This window comes from Piliocolobus tephrosceles, chromosome 8 (genome assembly GCF_002776525.5).
Source record: "Piliocolobus tephrosceles isolate RC106 chromosome 8, ASM277652v3, whole genome shotgun sequence".
Taxonomy (NCBI): domain Eukaryota; kingdom Metazoa; phylum Chordata; class Mammalia; order Primates; family Cercopithecidae; genus Piliocolobus; species Piliocolobus tephrosceles.
The window spans coordinates 91,876,511-91,896,172 of record NC_045441.1 but is presented as its reverse complement, the minus strand read 5'-3'; the positions used below and the strand labels follow the sequence as shown (position 1 = coordinate 91,896,172).

The window sequence follows — 19,662 nt, the reverse complement described above, 5'->3', positions numbered from 1 at the left end:
TAATCATTTCCCTGTTGCCACGCAGACTTTGTAATCATCATCAAACATTAATTACAATTGTTGTGTTATTATTAAACATTTTTAGTCTCTTTGAAATGACATAACTAAAAAAATTAATGTAGAGATATTGCAAATTGTGTTTATGCCATAAACTTTTGTATTTAGCAATCGTAAACAATATTTTTATTTGTTATGGTATATTATTTGATATTAAGTTTAATCCTCAGGAAAACAACTAATGTTGAATAATAATATACAGAAAAAAGTTTCACTTCAAGGAAAATAAGAAATCTTACACAAAACATGATTAATGTTTCAAAATTCATGTTTCATATTTTTAAATTTTGGGTATAGATTAATACTATGAACTTACTAAGTCCTCTTATGGCTCAAACTCTATTGCAGGACATACAGCTGTCATTATTTGCATACTTACTGCACTTCTGGGATTTACATAATCAATTCCAAGGGTAGTCATGGCTTTCACAATAGCTAGGATGGATTGCAATGTGTTACTGTAAATTACTGCTTTGAACTCCATGCATTCTTGCTCACTGTAACCATTCTTATGGATGATCCTATAATTTAAACATGAAAAGTTTCTGTGAGTTGAATAATTGATTGTAACACTAAAGCACATCAAAATAAGTTACTTGAATACAATTATAGTATATTTTCATTAAAAAGGAATTTTGACCATATGTATACGCTAAATCTAAACAATTTTATGCCTTTGGACTTTCATTATCATTTCATTCATAAAATATTTTCTTTCTGGGCTACCATGATAAATACGAAAGGACTTAGGATTTGTTATTTAAAAATACTTTTCTGAAATGAGTAAATCATAGGCATTATACTTTAAAAGCCTGTTTTTTTTTGTTTGTTTGTTTTTGTTTTTTGTTTTTTGTTTTTAAGAAAAAAATTTCTAGATTCCCAGGACAAAGATATATTCAGAGTTTTGAAACTTGGCTTTGTGTCCACAACCTGAAGTCTAGAGGAAGTTAAGTCATTTAGAACATTCATGACTTTTCCAATTGCTGGAAAATAGGAGTGCCTGCTTTCTATTTACAGCATCAACAAAGGCATCGTTTTTAGTACAGGTAATTGCCCTGTGTTAAATCTCTTGTCAGTTCTCCATCTGTGTACGTGCCACTGAGTTATAAAAGTTGAAATGCCTGACATTTTATTTGGCTGAACTCTTCTCTACCTTCCACTCATTCAGCCAAACTCAAGATTTTACTAGTAGTTTTGGAATAATAGCTTAAAATAGATTTACCTATCAAAAGCTAAAATCATTACATGTGCCAGTTATGTATTTTTGCATCTTTATTGTAGAATTGTTTTTGTTCCTTTCTATAATTTTTTTATTGTCTTGAAGTGCTTTGTATTCATTAGGCGTCTTTTTGGATGTCATATTACTAAATATTTATATTGTGTCTACACGTAGAAAGGCTTTAGCATGGGGGAAAAGAGCACAAGCGCCTCTTTAATGTCTTTGAAGATATTAGAACCTTCATATACAAGAAATCTCAACTGAAAGGAGTAAAAGCAGGGCCTATATTTGTTATTTGTTGTTTTTTTTTTATTTGATTACAAATCATTGCTGAACTTCTACTTTAAACATGGTCATGTTTGTCTTGCTGCATTGAATCATTAAATAACTTAAGTAAATAAAATAGACAAAGACCGTAGAAAAAATGCAGTAAAATGTCTTTATGGATAGATCAAGAATAAGTTTACTAAAGAAATACCAGTTTTCTGTCAAATTGAACTTGGAAAATTATTTTAGTTATTAAAATGGCAACTGTGAATAAACGTGGGGTACTTAGGTGTTCTTCATGAAACAAGTTCTGACTGCTATCAGAAGATGAAGAAACATTCATCACAAAGAAAAATTATAAAAACAGATGTTAACATGTCCAGTTCAAGTGGGACTTTAAACAACATCATTTTTCCAGGAGCTGCATATATCAATTTCTGTGAGATAGAGCACTCCAACTACAGAGTTGGTTCCTAGGTCTGTTGAAGTTCATAAGCTTTCACGGGGCATTTTCTGTGACATACTGTGTTATGTGGTAAAGAGAATATATTATACAAGTCCCTCCTTCCCAAACCATAGACTAGAGCACTGCTGTATAATACATTAGTCACTAGATGATTAATTAAAATTAAATAAAATTAAAAATTTAATTTCTCCATCACACTATCAACATTTCAAGTGGCTACTAAAGCCACACGTGGCTAGCAGCTGCCACATTTTAAGGCAAGATAGATAACTTTCCTATCATCACACAAAGTTCTGTTGAAGAGTACTGAGTTATAAGAAGGCAGAGCATATAAAGAGATTTTTGAACATTATGATAATGTATAGGACCAAACGCTGCATATAGTAAGATGCTATAGAAAATAAAAAGTGATAAACTCTGCTAGGAGTTGGTGTAAGGTATCAAAGAAGACATCTTGGAAGCAGTGATAATCAACTAATTGTTCAAGGATAGTTATTCCTAGATGATCAAAAGGGCAGAGAATCACTCTAGGCAGAAGGATCAGTATGAACAAATAGATGCTCACAGTTTTCAAGCATTCAATATGTGCCAAGCACTGTTGTAAGCACTTCATCTGTCTTCATATTTCTGACAATAAGTCCTTTAAAGTAGATACAATTAGATTCTACATTTTATAAATAAGAAATGTCAGCATAGATAAATTAAGCAAATACCCTCAACTTATGCAGCTAGTGTGTGGTACGGCTGGACCACAAACACAATCTGATTTACAGTCCATGATCTTAGCCATGAAGCTCAGCCTTCTATAGTGTGCTAGTCTACAGACTAACAAAAGGTCAGCATTAGTGAAGCAGGAAGAAGGAGGGGAGAAATTATAGGTCAGGAGGATGAAGACATCAGCAAGAACTGGACTCCAGTGTCTTGTGTGCCATGGCAAGGAGATTGATCTCGATAGCATGGGTGAAGAGTTGAATTCAGGAGATACAATCAGCTTTAAATGGATCAGTTCATGGCAGTGTGGATAATGTAATGAAGGGAAGGGCAGGGAGGTAGAAGCTCCTGAGGAAGATACTGAATTAATCTAGGTCAGAAATGATGACCAATGGAGATCAATGACGTGTTTGGAGACCAATTGTGTAGATATGGCATGACTTAGTGAAAGGGTGAAGGCTTAGTATAACTACGCTGAGATTTATTGCGTTGTAGGCTGGTGGTGTTGTAATCAATTTTAGGGCAAGAGAGGCCAGATGGGAGATAGGTTTAATGTTTATTCTGATTTGGACCTAGCCAGAGAATATAGCAGTAGATGTGTCTGCCTCCCTAGTTTAGACAAAGTGTGTGAGTCTGAAAGAAATACTCTGAAACAGTCAGCTTGAAGATTCCAGTGAAAATCATAGAACTCTGGAAGTTTTTGTTTGAAGGTGCAGAGTAAGTAGAGAAGTGCCAGTGTCTCCTGGTACAGTAGAGACACTAACATTTTAACTGTAGTCAGAGATAGAGTTAGAAGAATAAAGGAGATAGAGTTAGACGAACTGGGAAAGAGTTCTAAAGAAGCTGAAGAAAAATTTTAAGAGGGAAAAGTGATGTAATCTGGAATTAACATAAGGACTTAAGGAGACTTCAAATAAAATGACTATTCAAAGATGACATAATAAATAATCTTCATAAGGGCAACTTCTGCAACTTACCAGAGGTGAAAGTGTGATGAAAATGGCTGAAAATGGAAAGTGGAAAGTAAAGAGAGCAAATTTTGATTATTTTTTACAGAAATTCTACTGAAAAAAGGAAAGATAAAGCAGAACAAGGAAACTTGCTCTTTTTAAATAATAAAAGAAGTGCTCACTGTAGAAAATGTGAAAAGCCTAACAATATTAAAAGCAAAGGTGCTTTGAATTTTAAATTCCACTATTGAGAGAAAATTTATTTGAACACTAGTGTATGTTCTTTCATTTTAAAAAATTATCTATTTGATCATACTTGAGTTTAAAATGTTCATGCACCGGGCACAGTGGCTCATGCCTGTAATCCCAGCACTTCGGGAGGCTGAGGCAGGTGGATCACTTGAGGTCAGGATTTCGAGACCAGCCTGGCCAACATAGCGAAATCCCAACTCTAGTAAAAATATCAAGAAGAAAAAAATATTAGCTGGGCGTTGTGGCAGGTGCCTGTAATCCCAGCTACTCAGAAGGCTGAGGCAGGAGAATTGCTTGAACCTGAGAGGTGGAGGTTGCCGTGAGCCAAGATTGTGCCACTGCACTCCAGCCTAGGTGACAGAGCGAGACCCTTTCTCAAATAAATAAATTAAATCAATAAAATAAAATTTAAAATGCTCATGCAATTTTGTAACCTGTTTTTTTAGTTAACATAGCATTTCCACATATTTAAATCTTCTCATATACATGAGATTCATACATGATTTGTAATAGTTATATAATATTGCAATTGAAGAATGAATACTCCTGTAACTTTGCAGCCTAATTGTATATGTTTTATTTTAATTTGTGGTACTTTATTCTATCCCATATTTCATTATCTTAGTGATATAAGCCTTTCATACAGGCTTTTATATTTTATATTTTTGAATTATTTTCACACTTTTGCATATTTTATCATTTTTGACAATTCTCAGAAACATATTTAGATCAATAATTTTAATTTTCCCAGCTCACTATGTATATTAAAATTATTTTTATAAATTTTCTGTAATATATAATTTTACAAGTAGCTATTAAAAATATCCATTTCTCAAAATCTCATTCTTATTGGGTAACATTATTTTTAAATTATTGTTTGTCAATTTACTACAATGAAAAATTACCTCATTATTAATTTGATTTTTAATTTTTATAATTAATGAGGTTACACTAAAATACATTATTTATCTATTGAATTTTGTCATTTCTATACTCTCTGTTCATAGCCTATCCCTATTTATGTATATTGGGAAGCTTATTGTTTTACTTAGCAATCTGTGGGCCTTTATATACTAGTCACCAATTATTTATCTATCATATTTATTGTAAATATTTTCTAGTTTTCTAATTTTGGTTTAATTTTATTTATGGTTTACTATATTTAAAAGTTTTCATTTTTACGTAGCCTAATAATTGGTCTTTTTTTTTTCTTTATTTAAGCTCACAGATAATGGAGAAATGAAAAAAGATAAAAAAGGTTCAAGCATGATCACAGCCTGGGAGACAAGAGCAGGTAGATACTGTGATCATGCAATAAATGAATGCCAGATGACTTAGTTGCCAGGATGGTCCTAAAAACTCAAAAATTATACAATCCCAGGGAACAGAATAAAGGAGCTCTGTTCTTCAGAGATAGTAGGAAAGATCAAACGTTTGGTCGCAGATAAGTGAAGCTTAAATATTGGTTGATATAAAACTTACATGACATTATCACATAAAAGGAAAACAGTGGCTTAGATTGGAAACAATTTCATTATTGACTGGCGGGCATCACTCCCTCTTAAAATATGTCCCAAACAACAAGATCCTTTAACTTATACTTTAAAAATACACTCAAACATGGTCCTCCTCCTCTTTATTCTCCTTTTTCCTCCTCTTCCTCTTTCCTCCTCCTGGCTCCTCCTCCTTCTGCTGCTGTTGCTTCTGCTTCTGTTTCTTCTGCTTCTTCTTTTACTTCTTTTTAGCAACAACTATCCTTTAAAATTCTCTAGCAGTAACAAAGCCATGAGGTTTCACCCATTTACCTTTACTTGTCAATTACCATTTTATTCAGGTAGACACTGCATTCTTTTTGGTTTTCATTATTTCCTTATTAAGGAATTCAGATCTAGTTATTTCATTATAAAAAGGAAAAAGTAGAGAAAACAAATGCAAAAATACATCAAAATTCATGGTAGTAATTAAGCATTTTATTCCCAGGTAGGAAAAATGCCAATGAGATTAAAAATACAAATGCATCATTGATTGACATATTTTAAAATATTTACAGTTAATGATCACATTAAAAAGCTCTTGATATACCCAGATTAATATAAGTAATACATAATGCTTTAAGCATTTGTCTTGTTGAGAGGCACATTTAAAAAAATGGAAATTGCGGCCGGGCGCGGTGGCTCAAGCCTGTAATCCCAGCACTTTGGGAGGCCGAGACGGGTGGATCACGAGGTCAGGAGATCGAGACCATCCTGGCTAACACGGTGAAACCCCGTCTCTACTAAAAATACAAAAACTAGCCGGGCGAGGTGGCGGGCGCCTGTAGTCCCAGCTACTTGGGAGGCTGAGGCAGGAGAATGGCGTAAACCCAGAAGGCGGAGCTTGCAGTGAGCCGAGATCCGGCCACTGCACTCCAGTCCGGGCGACAGAGCAAGACTCCGCCTCAAAAAACAATAAAATAAAATAAAAATAAAAATAAAAAAACAATAAAAAAATGGAAATTATAATATTATTCAACTGCTACACTTTCTGCTAAAGGATACGAAGTATATTTGCACAGGAACTATGACCACTCTGTTATAATCCATGATTTAGAAAAGACAGTCAATCAGCATTTACAAAAGCATGTATTTTAAGAATGGTCAAACACATGGACAGACATCAAATATTAAACATTTGAGACAGATGTGTACCTACTTCATTTGTTTAACAATAGTACTTTTGCCAGATTCTCCTGCTCCTGCAACATAAAAAGAGGAATATTATTAACTGATACACCAAATTTGTACAGATATTAAAAACTAATTATCACTTTTCATGGATAATCTTTAATATTTTTCATAGGTTTAGGGGGTACAAGTGCAGTTTTGTTACATGGATAAACTGCATAGTGGTGAAGTCTGGTCTTTTAGTTTACCCATAATCTGAATAGTGTACATTGTACCCAACTGGTAATTTTTTTCATTCCTCACCCCCTCCCATGCTCCCACCTTTACAAGTCTCCAGTGTCTATCATTCTACTCTGTATGTCCATGTGTATGCACTGTTTAGCTCCCACTTATAAGTGAGAACATGTGGTATTTGACTTTCTGTTTCTGAATTGTTTCACTTAAGATAGTGGTCTACAGTTCCATCCACTTGCTGCCGAAGACATCAAAGACATGATTTTGTTCTTTTTTATGGCTGAGTAGTATTCAATTATATATATCAGATTTTCTTTGTCCAATTTTCCATTGATGGACACTTAGTTTGATTCCATGACTTTGCTATTATAAATAGTGCTGCAATAAACATACAAGTGCAAATTCTTTTAAAAATAATAATATGTTTTTCTTTGGGTACATATGCAGTAGTGAGATTGCTGGACCAAATGGTAGTCCTATTTTTAACTCTGAGAAATATCCATACTGTTTTTCCATAGAGGTTGTACTAATTTACATGCCACCCACATTGTATAAGTGTTCCCTTTTCTCTACATCTCTGCCAGTATCTGTTGTTTTTGACTTGTTAATAATAGCCATTTTGACCTGTTGTAAGGTGGTCTCCCACTGCAGTTTTTTTTTCTTTTTTTTTTTTTTAAACCGAGTCTCACTCTGTCACCAGGCTGGAGTGCAGGGGCGCGATCTCGGCTCACTGCGACCTCCACCTCCTGGCCTCAGCCTCCTGAGTACCTGGTATTTCAGGCATGTGCCACCATGCCTGGCTAATTTTTGTATTTTAGTAGAGACAGGTTTCCCCATGTTGGCCAGGATGGTCTTGATCTGCTGATCTCGGGATCTGCCCGCCTCAGCCTCCCAAAGTGCAGGATTACAGGTGTGAGCCACTGTGCCTGGCCTTCACTGTAGTTTTAAATTACATTTCTTTTACAATTAGTGGTGGTGAACATTTTCTTACATGACTGTTGGCCATTTGTATGTTGTCTTTGAAAAACGTCTGTTCGTGACCTTTGCCCACTTTTTGATGGGGCTATTTGCTTTTTTCTCGTTGAGTTGTTTGAACTCCTTGTAGATTCTGGATATTAGTCTTTCGTTTGATGCATAGCTTGCAGATGTTTTCTCCTGTTCTGTAGGTTGTCTGTTTACTCTGTTGATTATTTCTTTTTCTGTGCAGAGCTTTTTAGTTTGTCCCAGTTGCCTATTTTTGTTTTTGTTACATTTGCTTTTGAAGTTTCAGTCGCAAATTCTTTGCCTAGGCCAATATCCAGAAGAGTTTTTCTTCTAGGATTTTTATAGTTTCAGGTCTTAAGTCTTTAATCCATCTTGAGTTAATTTTTGTATATTGTGAGAGATATAGGTCCAGTTTAATTTTTTTTTTTTTTCTGCATATGGTTCATTTCCTATTATGGGAAATCTTTAACAGATATCTCTCCTAGTGTACCTTCTAAAGCAAACATTATATACTGTCAAGGAAAACATATATTATTGTATTTGAATATAATTTGGGAAGCTTGTATCTCCTGGCTTTGCAACCCAAAAAAGTGGTCCTCAACTTCATAGTCTCTAGATTACTCTCATTCTTCCAGAATGTCTCTCATATACACTATTGATTGAATAGCAAGAAAAAAATACCCAACAACTAGGTAATAATTTTTGATTTTTCAGAATGGTTCAAAGCCTGTTGTCATTGGAGGATGGGAGCTTGTCTGCAACATCCCATTTACCTTGGCATATAGATATTATAATTGCTTCTGTTTTAACAAAGGAATATTGCTAATAACACTAAGCAATTCTAAGGAGGCTCCAGGTAAGAATCAATATGGGAGTATTTCAAAATGGGTTACACATATCTGTGAAGGAGCAGGGCCTGGGCAAAGGAGGAGCTGGCAGTAACGTTATAGAGAAATGTGTTGCATTTATCTAAAACAGCTGTTTTAGTTGATGATAGACAATATAACGCTTGATTTTGTATTTAGTAAACTTTGCAAACGTCATGTACAGGAATACAAAATGCATAATATCAAAGAAAAAGCATGAATCTTTGGGGAAAAATCAGTGGTTGCTTCACGCTATGCCTCAAGTTGTTTTGAGGACATTTTTTAATCTACTTTGTTGTTAAGATTTGTGTGTGTGTGTGTGTGTGTGTGTGTGTGTGTGTGTTTTGAAATGAAAACTAAGAAGTATTGAAGGTGTAATGACCTAGGCTTGAGAATTTTTTTCTGTCCGTGTGTGTATGTGTGTGTGCATGTGTGTGTAATATCTTCAGTAAGTCTTTTAATTCCTTAATTTCCTCACCTACAAACTGAGAACACATACTTCACAAGATTACTCTAAAGACATAATAAGCATAAAGTTGTTTGCAGGATACAGTACAAAGTCAAACACAAAGCAATGTTATTTGAGAATACAAGCATCTAGAACACTTTGCAGTTTTTTCATGCAGAGAAGTCTACTACGTTACTGTAGATACCCTACATTTATTCAGCAAATGATACTGGAGCAATTGAATATCTACATGAAAAAAGAATATTGCCTCATATCACAACATACTAAAAGTTAAATGGAAATGGCTCATAAACTTACATATAAAAAATAATGCCAAAAAATCTCTAGAGAAATATGTAGTTGAAAAATCTTTGCAACCTTTAACCACCAAAATTTTCTTAGATAGTGTATGAAACATTGAACCAACGAAAAGTAAAAATAAAACAAATTGGACTTGATCAAAATAAAATGTAAAAGGACAAGCCACTGACTAGGAGAAAACAAACAACACGTGTTTATCAGACATAGGCTAGGGACCCAGTAGCATAAATGTAATAGGGCTAGGGAGGATTGAGATAGGGATGTTTAAAATGATTAAGAGGACAGGAATGTGGCCAGGCACCATGACTCAAGCCTGTAATCCCAGCACTTTGGGAGGCCAAGGTGGGCAGATCATGAGGTCAGTAGATGGAGACCCTCCTGGCCAACATGGTGAAACCCTATCTCTACTAAAAATACAGGCTGCACTCCAGCATGGTGACAGAGCAAGACTCTGTCAAAAAAAATTTTTTTTAAATGCAGGAATTCCATATGAAAACACACTAAAAATGACTATGGTTCTTGAGAATTAAAGAAAGAGAAATTGAAAATTACTACAATGTGTAGGTTATGGAAAGAATTAAATCTTAAAATTTCAACTTATCTATGAATCTTGGACATGTGGGGATGGGGGAGGGGAAGGAGTAAATTCAGGCAACTTGTTGAAGTTTGATAGTTTTGGCTTTACAGTAGGAGAAAACCAGGAATTCACCAAAAGTAGATAAGATCTGATAATAAAAATTAGTTCATAAAATTTTTAGATAAAATTAGTTGTAAATCTCTAAAGTGTTGTTGTGGAAAAATGCAGCATTTTATAATTGATATGAAAACATATCTTTAGAATGTGTCCTCAGGCTACAACCAAAATTTATCAGCAGAAATGTGATCTTGACCTACATAGTCCAAGGATCTAATCTAAAATAATGATCTTTGAGTATTACTTTTTATGTCTCTAGGAGAGGCAAAGGTGTTCACATATTACTGGCAGTTCCAAAAATTAGGTCACAGGACATCTTTGACGTCTCAAGGTATCTGTTAATTTTGGACAGATTTCAACGTAACACAATTAAACCAATTTTTGAGATTTCTCAGGAAAATCCCAAATTCAGGAATTATAGGCATAGATATATCCTTGACTACTCATTGTAGTCAACAGGAATGTTTTACTAAAACTAGTAAGATTTTATGTAAGCAAAACTAATATGACTTTTGGTAACCCCAAATCCCCACCTTTCTTTTGTTGTTGTTGTTATTTGGGACTTTTGTTGTTGTTGTTGTTGTTTGAGATGGAGTCTTACTCTGTTGCCCAAGCTGGAGTGCAGTGGCATGATCTTGGCTCACTGCAAACTTTGCCTCCTGGGTTCAAGCGATTCTCCTGCCTCAGCTTCCTGAGTAGCTGGGATTACAAGCGTGAGCCACCACGCCTAGCTAATTTTTGTATTTTTAGTAGAGACAGGGTTTCACCATTTTGGCCAGGCTAGTCTCAAACTCTTGGCCTCAAGTGATCTGCCCATCTCAGCCTCCCAAAGTTCTGGGATTAGAGGCGTGAGCCACTGCACCTGACCCACCCTATTTAAATTTCTAATTCGACTCTCACCCACTCAGTCTTCATTTCCCTATTCTACCTTCACATTTTTCCTAACACTTTTCTTCTTGTACATGCTTAGGAATAATTCATATATCATTTAAAAATGTTCCTGTCTTTCATCACTGCAAAGTAAATTTCACATTGCAAAGAATCTTTACCTGCTTCGTTCACTGATTTATCCAAAGCACCTAGAACAGTGCCTAACTCAGTAGAATCTCAATAGAAAAAAATGAATTCTTTGACTCATACTTCAGAAATGAGATTTTGTCCTTTGTACTGCATATCATTTTTTCCTCACTGAAATGCTTCTGCATGATTTACAATGTTTTCTTAAGCTTCCGTGAACAGATTTAGCTACACCTAAATTTAATTCTATTCAGGACAACTATTTTTTTTTTTTTTTTTTTTGTCATAGCCATATGTAAATGTATCTAGTTTCTGCAGTTGTCTGAAACAGCTGTCCACCTTATGTGATAGTGAGGAAATAAGAGTGGTAAAGCTATGGGAAATAATGTTTCATTGCTGGGTGTCGATATATAGATTCTTTCCCTTGAGAAAGCCTCTAGAACACACCTCTCCATGATTTTGTGCTAGTTGGCTCTCCATCACAGGTAGTGAAATATGACACCAAAGTTGATAGATGCAAAAATCAAAGTAACTTGCTAAAATTTCTTTACTTAATCAAACACAAACTGACAGATTGGGAACAACCATCTCATTTACTAGAGACTGCAGTGCCCAAGAATGAAACAGTTGAGAATAAAATCAAATTACCTTGCCCATTTTCCAAAAACAACTGACCCTATAATTTGGTATGGCTGAGAGTTATTTGTTTGTGAGAGTGACAACAGTAAATAAATGAGCTTTGCACAATAGTCTGGTTTGCTGGCTTTAAATAATTCACTATTTTGCTGTAGGAAGTGCATCACTTTGAAAAAAGAGTCATCCAATAATATGAAACTGTCCTTGATAGATTTTGTTTAAAAACCTCTAACAATAGAACTGAATATTAGAAATTCTAGCATCATCCTGTACAAATGACAGAATCTCAGAATATCTCATTTCTTTCTCTACATATATGTGTATATATGTGTGTGTGTGTGTGTGTGTATATATATAAGTGTGTGTGTATATATACGTATACTGTCTTAAATCACAGAGCAGTGGGGATGTGGAAGAAAAGTCAATGGGCTTAGTAGGAACTGCAGTACTTGCTCATGCAAGTATATTTAATGTTGCATTTTGTTCAACCAAAGTGTTCAACTAGAAATGAGAGAAAAGTCTCATTTCTCAATGTCAGTTAAATTTATTTAAAGGAAGTGAAAATAACTTAGACCACTTTCTTGTAAATGAATTGTCTATCTTGAGATACTGAGCCTAATGAGAAAAAGTGTGTTAATGATTTTCCAGAATTGTACCAGTATATGTACTATAGAGAAATATTTTATTGATTCAGAACCACCTTTGGGCAGATTAAAAAATCACAACCAAATTTTATTTGATTCACTCTATATTATTGACTAGTTAAATTTATGATAAATTTCTGAAAAAGTGACTTTTAGACTATGTCAGTTAATGTACATTCAGAATGGTCTTCTGTATTTCATAAATATGGCCATTTGGTAATCATACTGATGACACTAAGTTGTGGCATTTCCAAAAGTATTTCTAAGGCTACAGGGTATGTTATTATATAACAATTATTTGTAACTTAGCTGGTAATTCATGCTGTATGCAAGGTTAGCAGAATAATCAATCACTTTTTAAAAAATGGCATGTACTTTTAAATGAAACTACATATTAAAAGTTAATATTTTCCCTTGAAAGTCTTTAAAAAGGTGTCTGTACCATCCTTGCTTTATGTAGTGACTTCAGTCTTCTATGTAAAGGTCCAGTATAGTCAATTACAGCATTAACAGGAAAATTCCTTTTTTTTTTCTTTTTTTTTTTTTTTTGAGACGGAGTCTCGCTCTGTCGCCCAGGCTGGAGTGCAGTGGCCGGATCTCAGCTCACTGCAAGCTCCGCCTCCCGGGTTTACGCCATTCTCCTGCCTCAGCCTCCCGAGTAGCTGGGACTACAGGCGCCCGCCACCTCGCCCGGCTAGTTTTTTGTATTTTTTAGTAGAGACGGGGTTTCACTGTGTTAGCCAGGATGGTCTCGATCTCCTGACCTCGTGATCCGCCCGTCTCGGCCTCCCAAAGTGCTGGGATTACAGGCTTGAGCCACCGCGCCGGAAAATTCCTAAAGAAAAGTCTATCTACTTAAAATCTCATTTATTATTTGGAACTCTATTGCAAAGTTCTTTCAAAAATAAATTATTGAGCCCCATTCTCACAATGATTCTAGGTCATAGTTCACAATAGTCATTTCAATCTTGTAAGATTAGATCATGTTACAGAGCCAAATATAGACATTATAACAGCATGTTCACATATGCTGATGGTGTCCCGAAATAATCTCTTCCTTCCAAATTGTGGTCATCGCTAATATTAGTTTCTGGGTCAAGGGGTACCAAGAGAATTTTAACAAGATATGCATCTGTTTCTTTGAAATAGATAATGTTACAAATAATTAAATATTTACATTTATACTCAATTCATACTTAGATACTCATAAATTATTTTATTTTTAATAAGAATAAGGAATCCTGTTCCACATTTTTAAATCTTAAAATATTAAAAGCAATTTTAAATCTACCCAATATTTATACATGTAAGTGAACTTCGATTGAACACACACAAGACTTGATTGCTCATTTCAGATAACTTGTTCAAACAGGCAAAATGAGATTACAACATTGCGACTTGTAATCACACATAAGATTTGTTTTTTGTAGGTGGTCTTAAAAATCACATAATTGTATAGTAGAAAGAAACCTTAGAAATCAACCAGCTATGTACATCTCTTCACTCTATGCATGAGAAAAATGAATCCAATAGAGATTATGATAATCATGCAAAGTTTCAGATAGGTCTTCAAACAAAGAAACTATGTATTCTGACACTCACTAAAGCTATGTCATATCACTTTCTTTTTCAAGTAGGCACTAATAAATACCAAAATGGTTTCAACAGTTTAGAAATTATTTTAAATGCATTTTTTATAAGTTAGTATGAGAGCAGTGTACTTTTTTTGTTGGTTGGTTTGTTTTGAGACAGAATCTAGCTCTGTTGCCAGGTTGGAGTGCAGTAGCACGATCATGGCTCACTGCAACCTTGGCCTCCTGGGTTCAAGTAATTCTCCTGCCTCAGTCTCACAAACTGCTAGAATTACAAGCATGAGCCCCCTACACCTGGCCTTGAAAGCAGTGTACTTTCAGAGACATACTGGTATTGCTGTGTCAGCTTGTCATTCACAGGTAGACTGTTGGTATAAAAGATTTTTAGGGTAGTCTCTTTTGAGCCAACTTAATTTTGTTCCACGTATTATTTCTCCTTTTCATGTAGCGACATCAAGATTCTCTGTCCTTTCCACATGACAGCCCCTCACATAGCTGGATTCATCATGTTTTGGAACTAAATAGATATGAGCTTGCACTAATTTCTGACTGTGACTAAGTGTCTTGATCAAATTCAGTCTCTCTGAAAGTCAGTTTCTTCTATTACAAAATTGGGTTAAGACTTGGGAGGATTAGATGACAAACATAACTTACCTGGAACATATATATAGTGAGCTCTAAGAATTTTCTATTATTTGAAGAATGTGCTCATATCCTTTTAAAGAAATATTTCAAGTATAATATGATCCACTCCTTTACTCCTTTCTTGTGGAACATGATTTTTAGATTATTTGTCCTCTGAACCATACCCCATACAAGAGCCAATGTCTTTCTGAAATGTGGTACTGAAAATTGTGCTGTAGATACCAGATTTATGAACAGCACTGACATTCTGTCGCCTAGATCTGCCTCACTCCTAGTGCTTATTTATAAATAAGTAATTTTCTTAATAAAGACCGTGATTAGTTTGCCTCCTTTCTTTTTTTTTTTTTTTTTTTTTTTTTTTTTTTTTTTTTTTTTTTTTTTTGCCTATGTTGAGCTTGTGGTAATTAAAGGTTTTCTGTTTTATTTCACATCTCTTACCCACCAGATTCTTCCACAAACCACATGTATCTAATTGATTTTGAACCTCAACAAAGATACTTACTAAATTCCATTTTGCTTATTTGTGGCAAGCATTTCTGCTAGTAGAAGTCATTTGGAATTCTAACTTGGTTTTGTCACTATATCCTTCCAAACTGAATCTCAAATTTGAAATGCCTGCTTTATCCACCTTCACCCAAATCCCTGACAGGAGTATTGAAGAGAAGAAAGTCAAGGGCAGAAACTATGTCATACTCTAGTGTCTGTTCTGTTAATAGGAAACCCATTAATCATAAGTCCTTGTTCACTATCTATAGTCAAAAATGCTAAATGTTGGCCGTTAGGTATGATAATTACTGAAGGTTTTTTTACCTACAGTTTATCCGGCTACTAGGAAATTCTCTTCTATTTCTACTTGAATTGGTGTTTTTAAAATCAGGAATTGATAAGGAATTTTATTTAATTATTTTTTGGCATCTCCCGTCATTGTTATGATTTTTCTCTTTTAATTTGATAGTGTGAATAATATTAATTGATGTTCTAATCATATTCTAAAAATGCATTGTTGAGATAATCACTCTTCCCCCAAAATTCCCCCTAACCTTTTTCCTTTTTGCATTTTATGTGTTGCTGGCATCTGTTGGCTAATATTTTGCTTTGGTTTTCATATTTATGTCTGTGAGGATGATTGACCTCCCATTGTCTTTGTCAAATTTTGTTGTCAAGGTTGTCAAATAATAAATTGAAAAGAATTTTCTAAAAATGTTGACGTAATTTTGAAATGCTCTGCCCATGGACTGTTAGATAGAATTCCCTTATAAAGCAATATGCATAAATTTGCAGATAAATTTGTACATTTTCTTTTGCCAAAAAAATAAGTAACACATTTGTTTATTTTTCCCCAAACTTTTTATTTTGATAATTAATTTAAAAACCTACAGAAGTTCAAGAATATAGTACTATAGAAGCCCGCATTTTATACCCTTCACTGTTCTGAATTAATTAGTTGTCCTGTTTGCATTCTCTCATATATGTATAAATTTACATATACATATATGAACATATTTTTATTTTTGTTTTGCTGAATATGAGATATTTTACTCATTAATATTTCAAAATGCATCTTCTAAGAATAAGACAATTTTTCTACAAAACCAAAATACTATTTCCATGCTTGCGAAAACTTATATTCTAAATGTTATCTAATACTATGTACTCGATATTCAACTTTATCTGATTGTTTCAAAAAAATGTTTCCCATACCTTTTTTATTTCTTGTATTCATAATCCAATCAAGTTTCACACTTTGTTTTGTCGTTATGCTATTTAAAGTCTTTTAATTTATAACATTTCCCTTGTAATATTTTCGTTATTTTGTTTTGTTGACACTGGCATTTTTCTAAGACAATTTTTAAAAGATATTCAATTATCTGTATTCTCTGATGACTAGATTTAATGTAAATATTTTAGATGAATACTATATACATAATATTATGGATTTTCAGTTTGTCATATCAGTAAACATGTGTCAGATATATTAATATGACTATAAATACCTACTTCTGTGATACAGATAAAATAAGCATCATGAATCTGTAAAATTCCTCATCAGTCAAACTAAGCGTGTTTCATTTAAGAGAAAAAATATTGTGGCTATGTACTATCTTTTGTTTTTAATGATCTTTTATTTAGGTATTCCAACTTTCAATTTTATACTTATTTTTAAAATATCTGATAATATTTATAGTGCCTGTAGTTACCAATACTGTACTCTACACTTAAAAATTCGCTAAGAGGGTAGATCTTATGTTAAGTGTTCTTATATAATAATAATAGTAATAATAAATAGGAGGACAGGAAACAACTTTTATAGGTGACAGAGTTTACTGTGTGGATTGTGGTGATGATTTCACGGGTATATACTTATTTCCAAGCTCATCAAGTTGCATACATTAAATATGTATAGCTTTTGCATATCAATCATACCTCAATAAAGTGGTTTAAAAATGTTATATGAGCTTTCTTGGATTTTGAGAAGCATTTTAACAGATATTTCATTTTTCTTTTCTTGTTAACACACATTTTTGGCTAAAAAAATGACAACACTAAAATACAGAATTACATGATTTTTCCCACACAGGTCTGTTGTAGATAGATATTTGTCTAAGTGTCCATTAATTGTGGGAATAGTCATGTATACTATTTTTTAGTATAAATACATATTGCAACAATGATTTTTTAAAAGGCCGTGGTTAATCACGTGGTTTGTGTATACTCACAGGATATCTGGAAAGAGGAAAATATAAAATAAGGAAAATGGAGGATTGAATTTATCAAGCATGTAGTTCTTATTAGAGTTATCCCTCCTAATTTTCAGACCCATATGTTGATTTGGTCCTGCTAAAAAAATCATAGGCTTGAATATCCCAAATTATTACCCCTTTCCCTTTTCCCCAGTCTCATATTTATCCTGCATTTCACATACTAGTGAATAATATAATCAACCACACCCAATTCCACCCCAATCACTCCTCTCATTTACCATCCACATGCAGTCTGCCACCAAGTTCTGTCACTTTGTCTCCTAACATTCTTCAAATCTTATTTTCAAACTTATAATTTCTGTATTAATTCAGAATTGCATCAAGAATTTGCACAGTAGTAACTGTCCTACCTACATTTATCCTCCTCATTAAATCTTTGAGCCATAGTATAGCCAAAGCAGTCTTTGATTTTTTTTAAAAGTCAAGTATTATCATTTTAGTTACATAGTTAAAAAATCTTTCAATATCTTCTTATTGACTACAGATACAAAATAAAATTCCTATGCAATAGCATATAAATGACTTTCTTCTTGCTCATTTCTACATGCAAAGGTATACTTATGTTCTAGCCACCATGAACAAATCACAAGAATATTTTAGATTCTGATTCTGTCTTTCTTCCATTTGCCATACATGCATCCTTTCTTATGCCATAATTCAATAAAGAACAAAAGCAGATATGTTCTTTTTTCTCATAGAAATTAGAACGCAGACACTAACTTAAAACTGACACATACAAACAAAAGGCTTTGCTTGGCTGTAAATAAACATCTGATATTTGGAAACCAAACTATATTCTTAAGTTGTCATTCTCTTTTTATCTATATCATGAAAGTAATATCTATTTCATAAAATTTTCTCCTAGATTAAAGCAATAACAGAAGAAGTAGATAAAGAGAAAAATATGAGATTTATGCCAATAGAGATAGAACTAAAACTAAATCTTGTGACAACGTTGACCTTTGGACAATGGAGAGGGAGTCAAATAGGAGCTAAGGAGGATTGAAATATCAAGTGGATATAATGGGAAAGGACATAACAAGGTACCTCATGGAAAACGTAAAAATACATGGGCAGCAAAATAAACTTGGGAAATTATTTTGAGATCTCCCAAAGTGTGATCAGGTCACTGACAAATACAAGAAATTTGAGAATAAGGGTCAACAAATTGAGCAAATGAAAGAATTTTAGAGTCATATCAATTAAGTCCTGGTATGAGATCCTCAAAAGAGAGTATAACGGAGTATAGACTAAAACCCACCAAGGTTTAAGAACAAACTGTGGTAGAGGAATCCACTTATGGATGGAAAGAAGAAGCAAGCTTCAATGAAGAGAGGAATACAGGGATAAAAAATTGAGAACTGTTTCGGTCCGACTTAGTTTAAAAGTTATTGCTGGGGGTGGAGGCTCACACCTGTAATTCCAGCATTTTGGGAGTCCGAGACAGGCAGATGGCTTGAGCCCAGGAGTTTGACACCAGCCTAGGCAACACGCTGATACTCTGTGTCTACAAAAAATACAAGAATTAGCCAGGTATGGTGGTGCACTCCTGTAGTCCCAGCTACTGTGGATGCTGAGGTGGGAGAATCTCTTGAGCCCAGGAAGTTGGGGCTGCAGTGAGACGTAATTGCACCACTGCACTCCAGCCTAGGTGACAAGACCCTGTCTTAAAAAAAGAAAAAAAAAGAAAGAAAAGAAAAGAAAGGAAAAATTGTTGAGATGTGAATTTTGTGAATTGGCCATTATCTTTACTCTGTGAGAGATAATATTTTAGTAGAGAAGAGCATATATACAACTTACATTGCAATTAATGAAAGAGACTAAAGAGGATAAGAAAATAGAAGCAGTGAGCATAGCATCCTTTGAGAAGTATTTCAGTATAAAAACGTTTTAAAAGATATCTATATAAGGCGAATTCAAGGGTGCGTTGAAGTCAAATAAAGTTTCTTAGACTAAAGAAGGGAAACATCTGTATTTTCCATGAAGAAAAAGCCAGTAGAAAATTTTGAAGGTGGCAAAATGAAAAAATAATTGATGGAACAAAATTTTTAAGATATGAAAGGTGATAGACTTTTTTAGCACAAAGGCTGAAACTAATCTGAAATGAAAATGGAATACTCCTTCTTTAAAAGTAGTGAAAATATAAGAGAATACATGAATATTTAGTGAGATTTGGAGATGATCATTTAGAATTGTTTTGTTGTATATTAGTGAGCATGATGGGTGAGGTTGTG

The 19,662-nt window shown here is 33.9% G+C and overlaps 1 protein-coding gene across 1 annotated transcript in view; it reads right to left on the bottom strand.

Annotated features, from left to right (window-relative positions):
* The window catches only part of GNAT3 (G protein subunit alpha transducin 3), a 56,428-nt gene that overhangs the window by 29,825 nt on the left and 6,941 nt on the right, over positions 1 to 19,662 (bottom strand). The window contains exons 2-3 of the mRNA XM_023226715.3: positions 6,614 to 6,656; positions 437 to 578 (exon numbers count right to left, since the gene is read on the bottom strand). Coding sequence (XP_023082483.1) covers positions 437 to 578; positions 6,614 to 6,656 — 185 coding nt within the window. The remainder of the gene's footprint in view (positions 1 to 436; positions 579 to 6,613; positions 6,657 to 19,662) is intronic.